Source organism: Jaculus jaculus, chromosome 3 (genome assembly GCF_020740685.1).
Source record: "Jaculus jaculus isolate mJacJac1 chromosome 3, mJacJac1.mat.Y.cur, whole genome shotgun sequence".
Lineage (NCBI taxonomy): Eukaryota > Metazoa > Chordata > Mammalia > Rodentia > Dipodidae > Jaculus > Jaculus jaculus.
In genome coordinates, this window is record NC_059104.1 from 190038433 (window position 1) to 190059418 (window position 20986).

General features: G+C 50.1%; 1 protein-coding gene across 3 annotated transcripts in view; it reads left to right on the forward strand.

Moving 5' to 3' along the window:
- Ptpn5 (protein tyrosine phosphatase non-receptor type 5) overlaps window positions 1-20986 on the forward strand; it is an 81533-nt gene that overhangs the window by 57153 nt on the left and 3394 nt on the right. For all 3 annotated transcript variants that reach the window (XM_004650805.2, XM_045146329.1, XM_045146328.1), the window contains 9 exons: window positions 6828-7021; window positions 7541-7645; window positions 7873-7956; window positions 8402-8643; window positions 9799-9988; window positions 12269-12353; window positions 18101-18180; window positions 18359-18496; window positions 18962-19072. In XM_004650805.2, the coding sequence (XP_004650862.1) occupies window positions 6828-7021; window positions 7541-7645; window positions 7873-7956; window positions 8402-8643; window positions 9799-9988; window positions 12269-12353; window positions 18101-18180; window positions 18359-18496; window positions 18962-19072 (1229 nt within the window). The remainder of the gene's footprint in view (window positions 1-6827; window positions 7022-7540; window positions 7646-7872; window positions 7957-8401; window positions 8644-9798; window positions 9989-12268; window positions 12354-18100; window positions 18181-18358; window positions 18497-18961; window positions 19073-20986) is intronic.

Genomic DNA, 20986 nt, shown 5'->3' on the forward strand with positions numbered 1-20986 from the left:
GCTTCATCCTGGGTTACTGACTCCTGACTCCCAGAAGCTCTCCCCTTCCCTGCACGCCATTAGCCTCCTGGGATCCAGTAGTCAGACAGCAAGCACAAAAGTTGTACCAGCACCCTAGGCAGCTGAAGGTTCAAGGTTCCTGCAGATACAGGGCCTCCCTCTCCATTCCCCATGCCATCCTTGTCCTCCACATCGTATGCTGCAGTGCTGCATTCCTGAGAAGACTTATGCTAAAATGGAGCTATCCCTGTGTCAAAAAGCTCTGGTTCAAATCTCCAGTCTGTAATTGCTTGGGAAGGGCACTGAACTTCTCTAAGCTGAGATTTTCTCACCTGGAAAAGCTCCTTTCACCCTGCGCAAGAGGTGAGTCCGTGAGGAGCCCGCTGTATCAGTCACCTGCCAGCAGGCAGCCTCTGAGGGCCCGGCACACGGCGATGCGGCTATCTCGCCGTGAACTTTGGAAGGGCCAGGCCTTGACACAGGCAGCCATCTCTCACTGACAAAACAGGGCTGATGATAGTGTCTCCCTCACAGAAGCCAAAGCGATTATATGCACAGAAGCAACAGTGAACCACTGCAAGGCCAGCCCCATGAGATGGCATCCTCATTCCCAGATGTGAATTAAAGTGGAACAGGTACAGACCTGAGACTGAAGTCGGGGCTCCCTGATCCTATGGGACAGACTTCTCAGGAAAGGGTCACTGTGGCCCAGGAAAGGAGGGAGGAGAAAGAGCCCCCATGTCTGCAGTGTAAGAACCAACATCACCCCAAGATGCAGGGCCAAGACGAGAGGACGAGAGGGCCTGGAGCCTGGTATTCATGCAGCCCGGACTGTCCCGTTCACTGCTGGATTCCCAGAGCCCGACGCCGTGCTTAGTGAGGGAAGCACACAGCAACCATGTTCTGAAGTGAGTCCTGTGGCCCCAGCACTCAGGACATAATCAGTGGCAAATACATGTATGTTAAACTCAAGTCAGGCATGGCTTCCTAGCTCAGTGAGCCTCCTCTGCAATGTTCACCACTTCCCATCAGAGACCCCAATACTTACTCCTAAGATCGGGGGTTCTTCGCCGGAGGGCCATGAATCCCCCTCCAAATCACATGCATAATATAGCATGTGTTTGAAAAAGATGTCCAATTTCTACCCAGAAAGCAATTTTAAACAAATCTTGTTCTGAAAGATGTTTGTCTGCCTGGCACCCAGCAGATACTCCTCACCTGGATTCACCAGGAACCCAGTGGAAGTGTTTGTTTGTTTGATGCAAAGCCTTAGGCTGGGTATAAAACTCAGTTGATAGAGTGCTTGCCTGGCATGCAGGAATCCCTAAATTGAATCCCAGGCAACACATAAAGCCAGATGTGGCGAGACCTTCCTGTAACCCCAGCACACAGAAGGTTCAGGGTCAAAGCCAACCTGGGATACTTGAGACCTTATCTCAAAAAAATTTTTCACTACACATATGTATGTATGTAGGCATGTATATATATTATTAAATATAAAATATATAAGGAAATAAAAATTCCATATATAAGGAAATTTAAGATATGTAAATAGAATCACCTGTATTCTCACTTCCCCATCCACCCCCCAAAAACTGTTGTAACCTCCTGGCTCATTTTCTTCCCAGTGCACTTTGTAGGCACTTACTGTGTACCACATAGTTCCTCTACAGGCTCATGTCACCCTCTTATATTAGGTCTGCTCTAGCTGTCATAGGCACCTTTATTCAATTCATTTTTAAGGCCAATGAGATCATATGTGTCATAACCTTGCCTCTCTCACTCCAAACTTTTGAAATTTCTTCCCATGTTATTAAATATTAATCCACAGAGTCATTTATAATGGCTGCATGATATTTTATTGCAGGCAAATTCCACACTTCTTAGACTGGGGTGCATGTACCCCTGAGGGCAAAGCCACAGGATAGATGTCACAAATCTCCCTGCAGCATAAATTTGATTTGAAGCTTTGGGAGGGGAAAAACATTTTAATATCAAATGAGTGCAGATGCACCATCAATGTCAGATACAGAATGCCCATGAATTTCCAAAGTAACAATGTCCAAAATCATGTTCCCATGTTCCCTCCACTCTGAGGTTAGCAGAAACATCTAAGAATTAAATTCTTGTTCAGACTGTTCTTTTAATACAGGAGGAAACAGACAAGAGAAGAGAAGAAGAAAGGAGAGAGGGGAGGGGAGGGGAGAGGACAGGAGAGGAGAGGTCAGGAGAGGAGAGGAGGTGGCACAAGGTCTTCATCATGTGCCTTTCAGAGCTGAAGCACGAAGCCAGGTAACCCTGGATTGTGCTCTTCCGCCCGTCCATATATGGCATCACCTGTCAAATGTGTGGGTGGAACTTGCCCTTGAGAAATCCGCCCTCTGCTTATCAGTGGTAGAGATTCTTGGCTTCCCACACAATCCACCTTCCAAAGGCAGCTTCCTTTGCTCCTTGCTTGCAGGAGGGAAGCTGAACTGCTCAGTGGTCAGTAACTAGCTGCCATGGGGAGCTGTCCTCCCCAACCCTCTTATGTGGATCACTTCATCCATTGCATACCTACTGGTCTGTTTTACCCATGAGACTAGGAACCATTCAGTCAAGGAACAAGAATTGTGTGTTATTATAATTTGCACCTTTTGGATGCTTCCTGAAAGTCAGGCAACATACTGAATGTCTTATCTGTAGTATCAAAGTCTTTTAAATATTTATTTATTTATTTATTTGAGAGAAAAAGAGAGAGAGAGAATGGGCACACCAGGGCCTCTAGCCTGCAAATGAACTCCAGACCCATGCACCACCTTGTGCATCTGGCTTTGCATGGCAATCAAACCTGGGCTGTCAGGCTTTGCAAGGAAGTGCCTTTACCTGCTGCGCCATCTCTCCAGCCCAAGTATAAAGTCTCACAGCAGCTTTGCTTTGCAAAGTTTACATCATCTCTCTTTGGAAGGAAAACAGAATGGACGAATGCCACTTGTTCCATTGTGCACTCATTTAGTAAATACTTACTGCAGGCTTACATGCCAGGATGTGCTAGATGCTGCACAGTCAGCCATTCCTGCCCCTTGTGGGACTTGCAAGACGGTGGAGACAGTGACATTCCACAAGTCATTTGCAAGCCTTGGAGAATATAATATGGCTGGGTTCTGTCCAAATGCCTCAGACTAGACCTCCCTCCACCACTTACAAGCTAAATGACTTTGGAAAGACCTTGAAGCACTCTGCACCTCATCTTCTTTTGTTGTTGTTTTTATTTTGTTTTATTTATTTGAGACGGAGAGAATGGGTGCAACAGGGCCTTCAGCCATTGCAAACGAACTCCAGATGCATGCACCACCTTGTGCATCTAGCTTACATGGGTCCTGGGGAATCAAACCTAGGTCCTTTGGCTTCACAGGCAAATGCCTTAACCTCTAAGCCATCTTGCCAGCCCATCTTCCTCTTTTGTAAGATGGGGATAATGTGGCTAAGAAGACAGATCAGCAGGTAAAGCTGTTACTGCACAAGCATGAGGGCCTGAAAGGGCCTAATGCCTAAGTCCAGTCCCAAGAACTCACCTACGAATCCAGGTGTGGGGCCAGTGAGATGGCACAGCAGTCAAAGGCACTTGCTTGCAAAGCCTGACAGCCAGGGTTTGATTCCCCAGGACCCATGTAAAGCCAGATGTACAAAATAGCATGAATTGGGAGTTCATTTGTAGTGGCAGAAAGCCCTGGGCACAATATTCTCTCTGTGTCTCTCTCTCTCTGTCTCATAAATAAATAAATATATTTTTTTAATCCAGGTATGAGCCAGGCATAGTGGCACACACCTTTAGTCCCAGCACTCGGGAGGCCGAGGTAGGAGAATTGCTCTGAGTTTAAGGCCACCCTGAGACTACATAATGAATTCCAGGTCAGCCTGGGCTAGAGGGAGACCCTACCTCGAAAAAAAATATCCAGGTGTGGGCCGGAGAGATGACTTTGCAGTTATGCCAGGCACACAAGGTGACTCTGGTGCACAAGAACGCTCATGTGGACAAGGTGGTGCACACGTCCGGAATACGATTGCAGTGACTGAAGGCCCTGGCATACCAACTCACTCTCTCTCTCTCTCTCTCTCTCTCTCTCTCTCTCTCTGCCCCCCTCTCTGTCTGTGACCACGCACTCCTGTAACCCCAGTCATGGGAGGGCAGTGTGGAGGTAGGAAAGCTGTGTGTGTTCACTAGTCGGCCAGTCTGACCAAACAAAATGGCAGTGAGAGACTGCATCTCAGGAAACAGCAGGGAAAAGTTGTAACGGAGGAAAGACAACATTCTCCTCTGGACTTCACACATATGTGCATGGGTTGTGCATCTGCACAAATATGTGTAAACACTAGACACACACTGCACAGACAGCACACACACTACTACTACTGCTGCTGCATACGCACATATGCCTGACTGAAAACTGGGGATGTTGTCAATACAGGCTTCCTGGGAGTTGTACAAAGAGTCGTAGATTAGCATACGTTAGGCACTGAGATCAGAGCCTCAAACATGGTTGCTGCTGATGGTGTGAAGAAATGGAGAGGTGATGGCAGGGCCTACTTCAGGTGGCATTTGATGGAGTACTACAAAATGAATGTGGGTGTCTTTCTGATATATGTGAGCGTCAGGGAAGGAGAATGGAGAGTTTGAGGATATACTGGGTGGGAAGTATGCTATATGCAAAGCATGATGGGAAGCTCACCTGAGGAACAACAGGGATGTGGCTAGTAGGCACCAGCAAGGAGCCATCCAGGTCTGTGGCTGGTAATAACTAAGGAGGCTGTAATACTAACACAGGTGTCTCCAGGACTTGGACTATGCACAACATTACTGCTGTACGAGCTGAGGGAGGCTCAGTCAATGTGGAATGAGTGACCATCACACTACTACTGTAAGACCTGAGGGAGGCTCAGTCAATGTGGAGTGAGTGACCATCACACTACTGCTGTAAGACCTGAGGAAGGATCAGTCAGTCACTGTTGATTGACTGACATCTTATCTAAAAAAGGCTTTGTCAGCTCCACGTGCTTTCTGTCACTCTACTGGAAAGAAAGCCATTGCTCCATGGGCACAGTGCTGTGTGGACAGTCCCAGACCTTCCAAGAGACCCACCCCCATTGTGTTGATCCCTAACTGTTTGGCAACAAACCGAGTCCTGAACTTGAGTGGGGACTCCAACATATGGTGGGGCTCAGTGAGATGGCAGCCCTTGGGATCCCACCCGTAGCCGGGTCTGGGGTTTCAGCCAGCAAGGTTGGCAGTGAGTTCTGCTGAACTTCGCAGAAACCCTGGACAGAGTGCTGGCTGCTCAGGCAGAGAAACTCGGAGCATGTGGTGGTGCTACAGGAATTTTGAGTTCCTGGCATGCCAATGCACCAATAATTTGGGGTGTTCCCAGGTCCTTGTCCTGTGAATTTGAAAAATGAAATCCATGGACCAGAGGATATAGCTCAAAAAGATTTTATTACAGCTTAAGGTTTTATGAGGACAAAGAGAATGGGGCTTAAGTCTAGAGCGTAAGAGAAGGCAGCAAGGTGGAGCACTTGCCCAGAGAGGCGAGAGGGGGTGGAGAAGCCCACCTCGAGACTCAGATCTGGCTTCTTTATGGGGAGTGGCTACGTGAGGGTGACCAGGTCAGCAGGTTACTGTGGACAAAGACCAAATTTTACAGATTTGTCAGTAATCTTAGGTAAGGATCATGGGTTTTGTCCTCTTGGAAGGGTGCAGGCTTAATCTAGAAATCTTTCCTGGAGGGTGTGACATCAGGTTTCTTAAAGCTTAGTGACATTTCCTGCTTTAGTCAAGGAATAAAAACACCATTCGCTTTCGAGGTTCGGTTACCCTGACTGCCTAGCCAATTTCTTTATCCTGTCAGTGGCAGGGGCACCCCTGCTGCAGCAGAAAGAATGCTGGACTCTGAAGCGGTTAGAAGACCAGGCTTGTGGGCTGGGGCTGCCGTTCAATTACAAGTGTGCTTGCCTCACTGTTTAAGACCGGGTATGGGGATGCACAGCTGTAATCCCAGCTCTCATGAGGTGGAGGGTCAGAAGTTAAAGATCCTCAGCTACACATTGAGTTTGAGGCTAGCCTGGAATAACAGACCCTGTCTTTGGAGAGGAAAAGGGAGAGGGAGGGAGGGGAGACCAAGACTGAACCCACCCACCCCAAATTTACCAGGTGGGAAAACTGAGGCAAGTGACTCTCCCAAGGACATGCCAACTTAGGACAGACCCAGAACCAAATCTCAGACATCTGCTATCTATCCTCAAACATGAATATGTATTTCTATATGGCCCTGACTGCCCTCAACCACTCTGTGAAAGTCTCCGGATGGGGGAGGCACATGCCCCTGATCGTCTCAAGGGGCCAGCCTTCTAGCCCTGATCAGAGTGATGATCATGAGAGACAAAACATGGAGAGCAGGTGTGGGTGGGTTGCTCAGGGTCATGGCCTGGTGATGCCGTATTTTTTTTCCTTGCTTTTTTAATTGAGTTTGAGGTGGTTGTTTTTGTTTCCTTGAGAAATGGAAAAGAAAGAAGCTGCGTAAATACAGCAATATTAACTCTGAAAAACCTCCTGCCATTTTAACTCTGTTACTGGAGAAATAATTTGTCCACCCACACTTAGCTCTTTCTGACGAAGGTAGGTGAATATTGCTTTGCTAATCGAGGCTGACTGCTGGAAGTGGAGCCACCACGCTGACTGATCTGGGATAGAGGGGAAGCCACAGCAACCCTAACTAAAAGAAGCCATCCGCTGTGGCACAGTCCTGTGCCCGGGCAGATCCAGGATCATCACCTGTGTGTCCCACCCTCCACAGGTCTTCCCCAGCCGGTAGTGATGGAGGCACGGGAGGAGGCCGAAGGGCCCCCAAGCAAGCAGAGAGAGATGCCACCTCCCCCACTGCCCCCGCCGCCCTCAGAGCCAGCTCAGAAGCCACCACCTCAAGGAGCTGGGAGCCACGCCCTCACTGTCAGAGGCAGCCTGTGCCTTTTCGCTGCCTCTCAGTTCCTGGTAAGGATGTCACAGGCCTCACCAGGGCCTGGAGAGAGGGTGGGTTGAGGGAACAGCCTTCCACTTCCTCCCCAAGATGGCTGCCTGGGGTAACTGAGGGAGGAGAGGCCTTCTGGTGGCCTTCAGTCACTCCAAGTGTTCAAGACTGGAGTGAGGAGAAGACTGGAATTTTGAGTCTTAGGAGCTAAGCCCCTCACACCCCACCAACCCCTGAACCCCAGTCCAGCCGAGTTCTCTCTGAGGAGTTCCTGTCTGTGCAAGGCTTCCTGGGAGAGTCCCCTCTTTATGTGTTCTCCTACGAAGTCTTCTCTGGGAAGGGCTTTGTATCAGCTGCCTCCTATCAGTGCTGAGGCCTGCTCTGGGTACACGGCTCCAGAGCCTCCCCTCACCTGCCCAGTCTGGACTTGAGGTTCAGGAGCCCCTCTGGGGCCCAGGTTGGGACTGAAGGTGAGCTCTGCAGGGCAATAGGGGGCAAGGGACTGGGGCTCTGAGCTCAGCCCACTCCTCTGACCGCCCCAGCTTGCCTGCGGGGCACTCTGGCTCAGTGGCTATGGCCACTCCTGGCTGCAGAACGCCACAGACCTCCTCTCCTCGTTCACACTGCTGAACCAACTGGGAGCCACGGTGAGTAGAGCTCCGGGGAGCCCTGGGGCAGGGGATGAGCTAGGAGCCTCCAATTTCGCCCTGCCGGGTGGGACACCTCTGAGTTCAAGAGGTGTCACCAAGCCTCTGGTGGCCGTCTGCATGCTTCCCACCCAGACTCAGCATGTAGTCCTCGTGTCAGTCTTGAAATGGATGAGCACTCTGCCCCACCAATAAATACCCTGACCTCTTTGTCTGATGTTCCCCAGGCCTGGCTGGGTGCTGGGACTTGGGGGCTGCCCGTCCTGCTGTTGGTCTCTCTGTCTGTGGGCCTGGTTGCGGTCACCACGCTGGTAAGGTGCCTTCTGTCCCCAGCCTCAGTGCTGTCATCCCCCACACCAGAAGCCTTGGTGTTTCCCACTCGCCTTATCTGACACACTTACTGGACACCCCTGGTTCTAAGTAGGGCAGAGACAGGTGTGTCTCATTTGGCCAGTGGGCCCAACCCAAGGCTCCCCTCTCAGAGCTGTTTGCAGTGATCTGGGCTGGGGAAAGGGGATGAGGCTGAAAAAACATTCAAATCCCACCCAGAAGGCTTAAATCCACAAGACACTGAGGGCAAAGGAGGGAGAGTTGGGGATGGAACCTGACAGCAAGACCAGCCACAGTGCCTTGTGCAAAACTTCCAGGAAAGCATGGCTGCTCTAGACCCTAGGAGGGACAGAAGACCAGTCACATGGGCGCCCCAGGATCAGTCAGCATGACCCCAGGTCCACAGTGCTCTTTACTCCCAACCAGGTGTGGCACCTCCTGAAGGGCCCCTCAGAGCCACCCACCCCACTGCTCCCAGAGGACAGACGCCAGTCAGTGAGCCGCCAGCCTTCCTTTACCTACTCGGAGTGGATGGAGGAAAAGGTGGAGGATGACTTCCTGGACCTGGACCAAGTGCCTGAGACACCTGTGTTTGATTGTGTGATGGACATCAAGCCTGAGGCTGACCCTGCCTCTCTGACCGTCAAGTCCATGGGTCTGCAGGAGAGGTGGGAGGGGTGAGGGAGAAGTGGGTTTGGGCACTCAAACTGCCAGCTCCCATTTAAAAGGGTAGATGCCTAACTGTGACTCTGTGGCTAGGACAGAGCTAGCCTCACAGCTTAGTCAGTGTGGACATGTGATCTCCAAATGGCCCATGTAGACCATGGTGCCACAAGATGGATGCTGAAAAATACTATTCATGAATAGGATAGGCAAGCAAACACATGTGCACACTCATTCTCTCCCTGGCTCAAGAAAGTCTGGGTAGGTTTTCTCATATAGGACTTGTCTGAGCCTCTATTTTAAAAAAAAAAATTATTTATTTACTTACACCCATCTGAATGCATGTGTGTGTGAGTATGGCCACTCTGGTCTTGTGCCATGGCAAAGGAACTGCAGTAACATGAGCCCACTTTTTGCATCTGGCTTCATGTGGACACTGGGGAACTGATCCACAGCAGGCAGACTTTGCAAGCAAACACCTCTGAGCTCTAGGCTTTGACCTCAGCCCCTGTCAGGGCCTTCAACGTGCTTCTATTCATTGACAGTTAGGAAAGGGACTGTATGTGGTAGTTTTCAAAATCCCTTGGACAGTTACTTCCCTAGGGTTTCCTATAGAATTCCACGGGGCATACTCTGGAAGGTGGGAAGTGTATGTACCTACTTTTCAGAGGTGGGAAAGTCATCTCAGGACAGCCTTGAGTTATCCATACAATGGATGTCACAAAGAGCAATGGGGAGGAGTCGGGCTCTGCCATCTCCTCATCAAGAGAGCCAGGGCAATGCTTGCCTCCTCGGTACTTAAGTCCCTTCTGTGTAATGAGGTTCCTTGACCTCATAGCATCTTCAACCCAGGACCGCCCTGTAGTGGTCTGGAGCTGTCCTGAGCTTGAGCCCTGCCTCTGCCCTCAGCAGGTGTTTCCAGTTTCCTGACATGGCAGTGAGGGGAGTGAGGGCCCAGGGGCACCATGCAGGGGTTAATGCAAACAGAACAATTGGGAATAGGGTCCTATTCCCCATTATGGGAGGCAGGAACTGAGCCTTGTGGTCTTAAGATGGGCCCTGGTCACGCTCCCACGCTTCTTCTGGGAGCTTTCTCCTGACCCCTCCCTCCCACCTCTCTCTGTGCCTGAGGGTCACTCTTCCTTCCCTGGGCCTCACAGGAGGGGCTCCAATGTCTCCCTGACCTTGGACATGTGTACTCCCGGCTGCAATGAGGAGGGCTTCGGCTATCTTGTGTCCCCACGTGAGGAGTCAGCCCATGAGTACCTGCTCAGTGCTTCCCGCATCCTCCGGGCTGAGGAGCTGCACGAAAAGGCCCTGGACACCTTCCTGCTGCAGGCAGAGTTCTTTGTGAGTCCCCAGCCAGCCACCGCATGTGGGCACACCTCTGCATGCATTTTGCTCTTCCAGCTAGCCAGGTGGTGCGCCAAGGTGCACAATCCCAGCAGCATCTTAAGTAGACTCACCCTTCCCTGCTTTCTACTCCACCAGCATTTGCACAAGTTCATCCCCTGCAAACCCCAGCCCCCTCGCTTGGAAAACAGGATAAAGTGATAGGATTCGGAAAGAGGGTGATACCTGGTGTGAAATAAGCAGCGGGGCTTCTAGACCTGTCACCAGGGATGTACCCTGAAAACCACACGAAGCAGCCTGTTTGGGGATGGTGGTGTGGCTCAATGATAGAGTACTTACCTAGCGTGCACAGTGCCCTGAGTCCCATCCGCAGTGCCTCAAAAAAAAAAAAAAAAAAAAAAAAAAAAGTCTGACATCAGTACGCATGTTTCTCCACCATCTTCCCTTCGGCCATTCCCTGAAGCTCTGGAGCCTGAGCCCATCCTCCAGCCTCTGGCTGCCTCCTTTGGCTTTGGAAGGCCCAGTACATGACATCCCTGCTCTCACGCCTGAGTGCCCTGCAGCCAAGAGCTCAGCCATCAGCTGTGTTAGCACAACAGAACAGGCTTGAAGCAGGGCTCTGAGTGCAAGGCGTGGAGCCCTGGAAGTAGCAAGCTTTCTGCCACCTTGGGAGGGGAGCTGGCCTTGTTCATGGAGTTGGTGGAAGGAACCCACGAGGACCAGTAAGGAAGGGGCTGAGACGCAAAAAAAAAAAAAGCTGCTTCCGCAGTCAGATTCACCAGTTAGGTAACTCACCCGCTGTGCCATTCAGATTCAGTGTTTCAAGCTCCACAGAGCTTCGCCCACCAGCAGACCCCCCAAACTGGCCGACTCAGCCTTATGCTGTACCCCTCACTGGCAGGGACTGTCCACTGCAACGTGGGCCGCCTCACCTGTGCCTCTTTTCCCCATGCCTCCCAACATCATCCCTACCTTCCTACCTCTGAAAGCCTCCCCACCACCCAGGCTTGGCTTCTATTCTGAGCTCCCACTACCATCCACTCCCCTTGAAGAGTCAGCTGGTGTTCTCGGCATCTTTTCCTGTTCTACAGACTCCATAGGTTTTGCCAGGGAAGAAAGAACACAGCCTGCTCACCCACTCCATGGGCATTCTGCACATGTGGGCCTCTTTCTTTCTTTGGGTTCTCATAACAGTCCTAGAAGGCATCTCAATCTGCATTTTGCAGAAACCATGCAACATGTCCCAAAGCAGTGAACAGTGTGTGACTGTGCAGCAGGAGCTAAGTCATGTGGACAGATCAGAATGGAGTGCAGAGGTGGGAAGCCCTAGGGAGTTACCCAGAGACCATGGTGGGGACCAATCCAGACAGGCCCATGGCTGAGACCAGTGCTCCCAGCAAGTGGATGCCATGAACTCAGACCTTTAGGAGCTTGGGCAGAGGAGGGAAACAGAACTGAAAATGGCAAATTAGGAACAGGGAGCTGAGGCAAGAGAATTAAAGTTCAAGTTCAAAGCTTACGTGGGCTGCATAACGAGCTCAACTGAGTAAAAGCCTGTCTCAAAGTTTTTAAAAGTGGAAAAAGAAGATGGCTTTGGATTTAGCCTAGTGGTTCAGCACTTGTTCAGCATGCATGGAGCTGGGCTGGCTCTAGGTTCAATTCCCAGGGCTTGAAAAAAAAAAAAAAATGAAAGGAAGGAAAGAAAAGAAGGAGCACAGCTGCAGGTAAAGAGGGAGACCCCACACAGCAGCAGTGCAGGTTAGACCTGGAGCTCCTGAGGCAGCTCTGAAAGTTCATCAGGAGGTCCCTTTCTGCTGACCAATCAGAGAAGGGCTCTTAGAGGAAGTGCCTTTCAGACAGATGACTGCAGAGGTGGTAGCAGGGTGGTGTTATCTCAGAGCAAGCAGCAGGAACCAAGGTCCAAGGTGGGGGTGCTCAGGGAGCCACCCAGCTCTGGGCTGCACAGAAAGCACAAGACTGAATAGCCAGTTCACGTTTTGTCTTGTCCATTTTCACTCAGGCATTGACTGAGTGTCTCCCACAAGCCAGGCTGGCCTTCAATAATCAGCAGTTGTACCATTTTTTTTCATGCATTTGGCATGTGCCAGGCACAATTCTGATTGTGCATATGTGCTTTCACCTGATCGTAAATGCTTGTCAAATGAACGCATGAACTCGAGCCAGACCCTGCACTGAAGCTGGGGCAGGCAGCCCTGGACTTCGGACTGCTGTGAGAACCAGCCCACAGCTGCTCACACCCCACTCTTCTTTCTGCAGGAAATCCCCATGAACTTTGTGGATCCAAAAGAGTATGACATCCCTGGGCTGGTGCGGAAGAATCGGTACAAAACCATCCTTCCCAGTGAGTACCTGCTGCTCCAGGGCACAGGGGGTGTTCAGTTTTACCTTCTCATTGCTGGGACAAACACCTGACCAAAAACAACTTGTGGGAAGAAAGGGTTTATTTTGGCTTACAGACTCAAGGGGAAACTCAGTGACGGCAGGGAAAAAACGAGTAGAGCTTGGACATCGCTTCCTTACCACAGCAAGTGGCAGACAGCAGCAGGAGAGTGAGCCAAATTCTAGCCAGGGCAAACTGGCCATAATGTCTATAAGCTCACCCCCAACAGCACGCCTTCTCCACCTCCCAAATTGCCACCAGATGGGAACCAAGCATTCAAAACACATGCATTTATGGGGGACACCTGATTCAAACCACTGCAGGGAAATTTTCTCTCACCTGGGAAGACCTTAAGTCACCAGCAAGGCCTCTGGGGATGACAGGACACTCATCATAGAAGGAGAAAAGAAGGGGAGATCTGGGAAAGGGGGTGAGAATGAGTGCAGGCTGGCTCACTTGCTTAACTTGGACCCTTGCTCTGTGTGGCTCCATAGCCTAGAAAGAAAGGGTGGCTCCCAGGAGGTGGGCAATGACTGAAAAGTGTGTTCATAGCCTTTCTCTTCAAAGTGGGAAGATTTTAAAGGAAAGTAAATTAAGACTCAGAGATATTAAGTAAGTGGCTCATCCACAGCTACACAGATCTGCATTTCAAACCTGGGCCTCTGTGACCCTAGGCTCGGGCTCTGTAGTTTACTGAGTGTTCACTGTGGTCCTACTGTCAGTTGTCTGATGGCAGTCACCCAGAAGGCCATGGGCTGCCTCTGTCCCACACTGAGTCCCTGTCGGTAGATGCATCCAAATGAGGGTGTTTAGATGGTCCCCTGGAAGACCAGAGTTGGACTTTTGTCTTTTGGAAGCAGATAGGCCAGGTAACCCAATGTTCCCATTCCATCCTGTGGTATCATTTTCAGATAACATTCATCAATCCCCTAGCTGCCTGCTGGTCTCAAAGACTCTAGGGCTACCTTGAGGGTGACCTGTTAAAAGTGAATCCCCCAAAATGTACTCTACCCAGTTAGTGGAGTAGTGAACCTTAAAACAGCAGTTTTACAGTTGGCACCTCCAACAGCATGTAAGATGTCATGACTTATTTTTAACTTTTAAAATACCGACTTGTGGTTGCTATAGTTACAGAATCTGTAGGTAGTTCTGGTTAAACAAAGCACCATTTAAGGCCAGGGTGCTTTATTTAAGATGCTCACCTCTCCCTCAATTTGCCCTCCCTTCCCAGTTCCACCTGCAAGGAGGGGCCTGACTACCATAAAACCTAGGGCTTTGCAGCCCCTCAGAATGGCCCCTGGAGGCAGCCGTGCTCCACATACTCCCACTGGGCTGCTGACGAGCTCTGGCTGCCTCCAACTACGCCCTGAACCAACAGCTCCCTGAGCCCAGTGGAAAATTGTGTCTGTGTCCAGCCAGAATGAACCCTGCACCTTCAGAGGCTGGGCTCAGGGACAGAGGGTGGGCTCAGCAGAAGCAGCCACTAGGACATCCCCCTGAGGTTTGTCTCATTGAGCCCCATGTTTTCTGAGCCCCTGTCCCAAGGCCTGAGAATTTGGATGTAAATGAGACACGGATGCTGCACGTGAAGCTCCCATCTAGTGTAGTCTAGAGGGGAGACAGGCCTGTGAACAGTCACAGAGGGGTTGCTGAACCCACAGGTAGTGAGATCAGGATGCAGGGGACATTTGCTGGTCCTTCCAGCATAGTATGTCCCAAGCACCAAGAAAGTGCCTGCCACAAGGAAGACACTCTGAACCTTCTGAAGTGACTGAATGTCCCAAATCTAGCTCTCCCTCCCCATGCTCACTACCAGATGATGTCTTGGAGGTTCTGACTTCCACGCGGCCCAGTTCCAAGAGGCACAATTTCCACACAGTGCACTGAAGTAAGTGCCCCTGGGAATCTTGCCAGGTAGAAGTTCTGTGACCTTGACACTTCTTACTGGACTATGACATCATCGCAGCACCCATCACTGGACTTCCACATCCTTCTCTCCTGTCCACCTTCTGCTGTGCATAATGGTGCAGAAATCTAATCATGTCACCCTCATCCTCACCTGCTGTCACCACCCTTGTGTGTATGTATGTGTGTGTAGCATGTATTTGCACATATGTGTGCAACTGCATATACCCTGCATAAAACCCAAAGGAGAAATGGTCCTCCTTCATCACTCTTCCACATTGCATCTTTTTTGTATACGAGAGAGAGTGTGTAAGAGAGAGGGAATTGGCGTGCCAGGGCCTCCAGCCACTGCAGTCAAACTCCAGACATGTGCACCCCCTTGTGTGCATGTGCAACCTTGCACACTTGCATCACTGTGTGTCTGGCTTATGTGGGTCCTGAAGAGTCAAACATGGTGTCTGTGAGATAGAGTGGCTCACGGAACCTGAAGCTGCCATTTTTCAGTCAGTTTGTCTGACCAGTGAGCCCCAGATTCTCCTGTTTCTTCTCCCCTCGGGACATGACTTACGGGCAGGCGTGGCCATGCCTGGTTGTTATAGCATTTCTGGAGAGCAAACCCAGGTCCTCATGCTTCAGGAGGCAAGCACTCTTGCCCTCTGAGCCATCTCCCAGCCACCATCATCGCCTGCTCCAGGAGTAGGTTATGAGACTGCTCATCCAGCTCCCTCCAGCCTCATCATTCCCAGTCCTGACCTGGCCCTGTGCACCTGGACCCCAGAGACAGTGTTTCCTGCTCCCTCTTCTCCCCATCCACCAACCCCAGCCAGGTGCCACCTCTTTCAGGAAGTCCAACAAGCCTTGCCCATTCGTGAGCCCCTCTGTGCTTATGCCCCAGCTGTCTCAGGCTGTGCACTGCTTGTCTTCTGCCCTACACTGTGCCCTCTTTGGGGCCGGAACCACATATTCTTCCTGATCTAGAAGTCTCTTCTCACGAGCAGAGCATTAGATAGTCAGTGCACACCTGGGGCTGTAGAGAAGATTCATCACCATCACCACAAAGGCAGAAGAGAAGCCCTGGCATCTGGCCTTAGGGGGCTGTGCCCACATCTGTTCTTCCAACACCAAAACTGGGCAAGTGCAGCCAAGGAGAAAGGAGACAGCCCAGGCAGAGTGGCCTGCTCCTCTCTTCCACTGGCTACTCAGAAACCTCTTCCTGCTTCCCTCACCCTTCTGCACCCTTGCCACTCTTGAACACCTCTCCACAGAACTGTCAGCTTCGCGTCACTTGGGAGAGAGGAGGCATGTGTGCATCACCTCTGTGGCCTCCACCAGGATTAGTTAATCTTTACTGATGGCAAAACTTGTGATCATGGCAACAAGAATTGCCGGCTATGAAGCGTTTCCCTTACAGTGCTCAGAGCTACCTCCAGGGGCTCTCCTTATTTTTGTGAACTCTTTTAACCTCTACAAGATAAAGGAGGCCATGGGGAAGGAGTATGCCCAATTTATGGATAAGGCCCAGGCAGACATGGCCCACATCGACGTCATCAGTAATCATGGAGCCATGATCTGAACCCAGTTCTCTCTCAGTGGTGATGACAGTTAGTGATCCCTGAACTGCCTTTAAGAGCCCCATAGTGTGTCACTGGTCACGCCTTTAGTCCAGCCCTCCCCGTGGGGTGAAAAAATGGAGGCCCAGAGAAAGGATAGGATGCTTAGCAAGATTGGTCTCAGCTGATCAGTAACTGTCTAGCATTCGGCTCAGTGTCCAGCAATGCATACGCTGGGCATGGTGGCACATAACTGCAATGCAGGAGGTGTAGGCAAGATCAGAAGTTCAAGGTAATCCTTGGCTACATAAGTCCCATCTCAAAACAATAACAAAAAGACATCAAACAGATGATAACACCAGACAAGAGCCCAGAAAGCTTCCTATCCACCCTGTGCAGAATGTCCCAAACAGTCCCCATGTCTCAGGCTGACAGACTACTTGATAAGAGGATGCTCTTGCTAGAACAAAACAAGTTTTACTCCAGGAAGAACATGATATTATGGGAATCTATCACTGTGGGATTTGACATGTAAGAAGACATGGGTGGGGGAGAATAACATGCCTGTGCAGTGAAGACCCTCTGCTCTCATTTCAGAGGTAGAAACCTTACCTTTTCACCCCAATTTTCCTTGAGCCCACATTCTCTTAAGAGCCTCTCTGAGCCAGGCGTGGTGGTGCCCCCACCTTTAATCTCAGCTCTCAGGAGGCAGAGGTAGGAGGATCACCATGAGTTTGAGGCCACCCTGAGACTACATAGTGAATTCCAGGTCAGCCTGGACTAGAGTGAGACTCTACATAGAAAAATCAAAATTTTGTCCTTCAGATACAAAATGGCCTGGATACCCATGACCTCACCGTGCCTGACACAACCTACACAAGACCATCATAAGAGGAGGAAAAGATCATGACATCAAAATAAGAGAGACTGATTGAGATGGGGAGAGGATATGATGGAGAATGGAATTTCAAAGGGGAAAGTGGGGGGGGGGGTATTACCAAGGGATATTTTTTAGAATCATGGTAAATGTTAATAAAAATTGAGAGGAAAAAACTCAAAAAAAAAAAGATTTACAAAAAATAATCAGAATGATTTTAATCAAAAGACCTTAAAGGGCTGGAGAGATGGCTTAGTGGTTAAAACGCTTGCCTACAGAGCCAAAGGACCCAGGTTTGATTCCCCAGGACCCATGTAAGCCAGGTGGACAAAGTGGCGCATGCATCTGGAGTTCATTTGCAGTGGCTGGAGGCCCTAGCACATTCATTCATTCTTTCTCTATCTGCCTTTTTTAGCGCTCTCTCACTCTCTCTCTCTCTCTCTCTCTCTCTCTCTCTCTCTCTCATAAACACACACACACAAATAAACTATAAAAATATTTTTAAAAGACTGAAACTTAAATTGTTATTCCTAGTAATTTGGAAAACACACTTAACTCTCCATTTAACATCCATTTAAATGTTCTTAAATGTTATGCTTTGAAGATTTTGAAGCTATATATTTATGTAAACTACAATCGTGTTATGTTGCAGATAGTTGCTAAGGAGATTATTAATATGCATTATATTATCGTACATTAATTAAGCACGTTTTGTAGCATAATATATAGAATATATTCATAAATGTGTGAATAGTAAATATACATCAGTAAAACTTGAAAAAAAATCAAAATTTTTTTAAAAGCCCCTTTTACTTGGGATGTGCATATGCACACACCCAACATGTATATGAATATGGCATGCACAAACTTCAAGATATGTGTATTGATATCAAAGGACAACTTTCTGGGGTTGATCCTCTCTTTCCATCTAACTGAAGGCAGTGTCTCTTGCTGTGTGTTGTTCACTGGTGTGCTTACCAGGCTGGCTGGTCTGTAAGTTTCTGGGAAGTTCATCTATCTCCACCTCCCATCCCACTATAGGAGTTCTGGGATTACAGAAGCCCACCATGGCTCAGATTTTTTTCATGGGGTATGAGATTCCAAACTATGGCTTAACCTTATCCACTTAGAACATGTGGCAGCTAACGGGCACAGGCAAAGGATAGGCATGGAACTTACAGAAGGTGGCCCAGTGCCTCTGCCTTCCCTCCACCCCATTGCAGGCCCCGCCTGCCTGCGTGGACCATAGGTCACAGATCAGTGCTACTAGGCAGGGGAAGGAGGAAGCGCTACAGTCCCAAAGGAAACATGGGTGCTGGGAAGTGAGCCAGAGAAGCTGGGCCCAGCCTCCAGCCTCGCCTGTCCCCCCACCACAGATCCTCACAGCAGAGTGTGCCTGACCTCACCAGACCCTGAAGACCCTCTGAGTTCCTACATCAATGCCAACTACATCCGGGTATGTCACTCCCCACCCTGACGGCCCCCCGCTGAAGGGGAGACTGGAGCATCATCTGCCCTCCAGACTTGTCCTCAACCCAGTGTGGCTCCTGTTAGTCCCCAGGAGGAGCCTAGTGTGGGGTGAGGACCCGGGAGCATTGCTGTGGCCCTGATAGGCTGGCTTTGGCTGGCTACAGGGCTACAGCGGGGAGGAGAAAGTGTACATCGCCACGCAGGGACCCATTGTCAGCACAGTGGCCGACTTCTGGCGCATGGTGTGGCAAGAGCACACGCCCATCATTGTCATGATCACCAACATCGAGGAGATGAATGAGGTAGGGTCCCCTGTGCCATTGCCAGGTGCCTGCTGCTCACCCACCACAAGGAGAGCCTCTTTTCTCTATCATCCTCATGACAGTCTGGTGAGACTGACAGGCATGACTCTATCAATATGAAGACATGAGAGGCACTGTGAGTGAAGTCATGGGCTCAGGTAGAGTCTGGAGCTGGCCCCTCTTTATCCAGTGCCCACAACCTTGGCTGCCTCCCAGCCCACCAGCACTGACATGGTGCCCATAACAAATAGCCCATTTAGTTTAGTCCCCATGAAAGTCCTTCAAAAGGGCATTATTTCCAATTTCAAAACAGGGAAACTGAGGCTCAGAAAGGTGAAGTCACCTTCAGGTTATGAAGCTGAGCCTGTAACAGCAAGTCTGAGTTTTCCTCTAGTGGCCCTGGTGGATACAGGGAAAGTGTGGGAGGGTGCAGGGTACATCACAGCCCCATCTGGGTCCCTGCAGAAATGCACCGAGTACTGGCCGGAGGAGCAGGCGGTACACAGTGGCGTGGAGGTCACTGTGCAGAAGGTCATCCACACAGAGGATTACCGCCTGAGGCTCATCTCCCTCAGGGTGAGGCCTGGGACTGGGCAGTCTGGGTGTGGATGGGAGAAAGGAGACTGAGAGTTTGAGGCTGCACTGAAAACAAGACCAAAAGTCTTGCTGTATATGATACAGAGGCCCGTGTCATGCGCAGGGTCTATTGGTGAGCAAGAGTGAGGGAGAGGTGGATGGACTCGGGGGTAGAGTTAGGACCACAGTGAGGGAGAGGTGGATGGACTCAGAGTAGAGTTAGGACCAGAGTGAGGGAGAGGTGGGTGCACTTGTGGGCAGAGTTGGGACCTGAGTGAGGGAGAGGTGGGTGCATTTGTGGGCAGAGTTGGGACCTGAGTGAGGGAGAGGTGGGTGCACTTGTGGGCAGAGTTGGGACCTGAGTGAGGGAGAGGTGGGTGTACTTGTGGGCAGAATTAGGACCAAGCCTCAGCTGCATGTAACCCTTGCTGCCAGGCTCATGCTGCACTGCCACTCATTGTATCTTGTAGCTCGTCTTCAAATTATTTTGTAAAAGATATTTATTTATTTATTTATTTATTTATTTATTTATTTATTTATTTATTTATTTATTTGAGAGAAAAGGGGGAGAAAAGGAAGAAGGTAGGGAGAGAGGAAAAACAAGAGAGACAACAGGCACAGCAGGGCCTCCAGCCACTGCAAATGAACTCCAGATGCATGTGCCAACTTGTGCATCTAGCTTACATGGGTCCTGGAAAATCGAACTTGGGTCACCAGTGATCCATCTCTCCAGTCCCTCTTCTTCAAATTCTTTCAAGGCCGGAACTCTGAGTGACGGGGCTTCAGCATCCTCTACTATTGTCCTGATAGCTGATGGTTTTTTAGGACAGAGATCCAGCACAGAAAACATCCCTTTTGCAGGATGCTGGCTTTCACCTGTCATGCCCAGAATGTCCAGCAGAGGGCAGGCGATCCTTTCTGCTGTGGGATACCCTTGGAGGTGTGGTGACAGCCCAGAAAGAAAAAGGGAGACAGAAAATATGAGCAGTACGAAACACCCCAGAAGATGGGGGAGGCATCTTCCCACCCTAAAGTTGCGCTTCTCCCAGGAGAAGCTTAGTAGAAGAGCTCTTCCTTTGATATTAGAAGGTTCTGTTTTGAACAGATGATATGCTGCATGTCCACAGAGAGTGAAGTCTCCCATGATAACCCAGAAGGGTGGAAGACATGAGCAGTCACCAGGAAGCTGACCCACTACCCAAAACATCCCCAAGCGTCCGCTGACGCTGACAGCTCAAGGCTGATGCTCGCCCTACCCCGTAGCGTGCTTAGCAGCATGTCAGGCAGCTCAGTCCTCAGACAGTAGTGCTCACCTTGAGACACAGGTCTTGTTGAGGGTCCTGAAGGCCAGGACGTGTGGAGCAGAGGCTGTGGTGACTGTCAGCACCAGGAAACCCAAGGACCTGAGAAATTTTCCTTGAGAAAGACAGGCTGGAGGGCTTCCAGCCCATCTTCTCAGAGCTGTGGGGCTGGCTAAGGGAGAACTGGGAAGTCTTGGGGTTTGCAGGTAATTATCTTTATTCTTAAAGCTGTGATAAGCATCTGCCCTAGGCTTGGTTCTGGGTTGGGTACTGGGAACACAGCTGTCCAAAGCCTGGACCCTCCCCTCAAGGAGCACCCATAAGATGGTGAGTACCAACTAGAGATAGGGAAGGATATAGGGCACTCTGCAAGCTGGCATGTTTAGGAAGGACTTCCTGGAAGTGGCAATGCTGCAGGGGTTTTGAAGGATTGATAAGAATTGTCCAGGAGCAAACTAGTAGAGAAAGTATTTTCTAGCAGACAAAAAAAGAAAAAAAGAAGTCGGGCATGTTATACTGCAGAGATCTTATCAATAAACCTTCAGAGTGTAGGAGCATTGGGTACCTGTATGTGGTGACAGACATGCCTGGAAATGTAGCCCCTGTGCCAGGT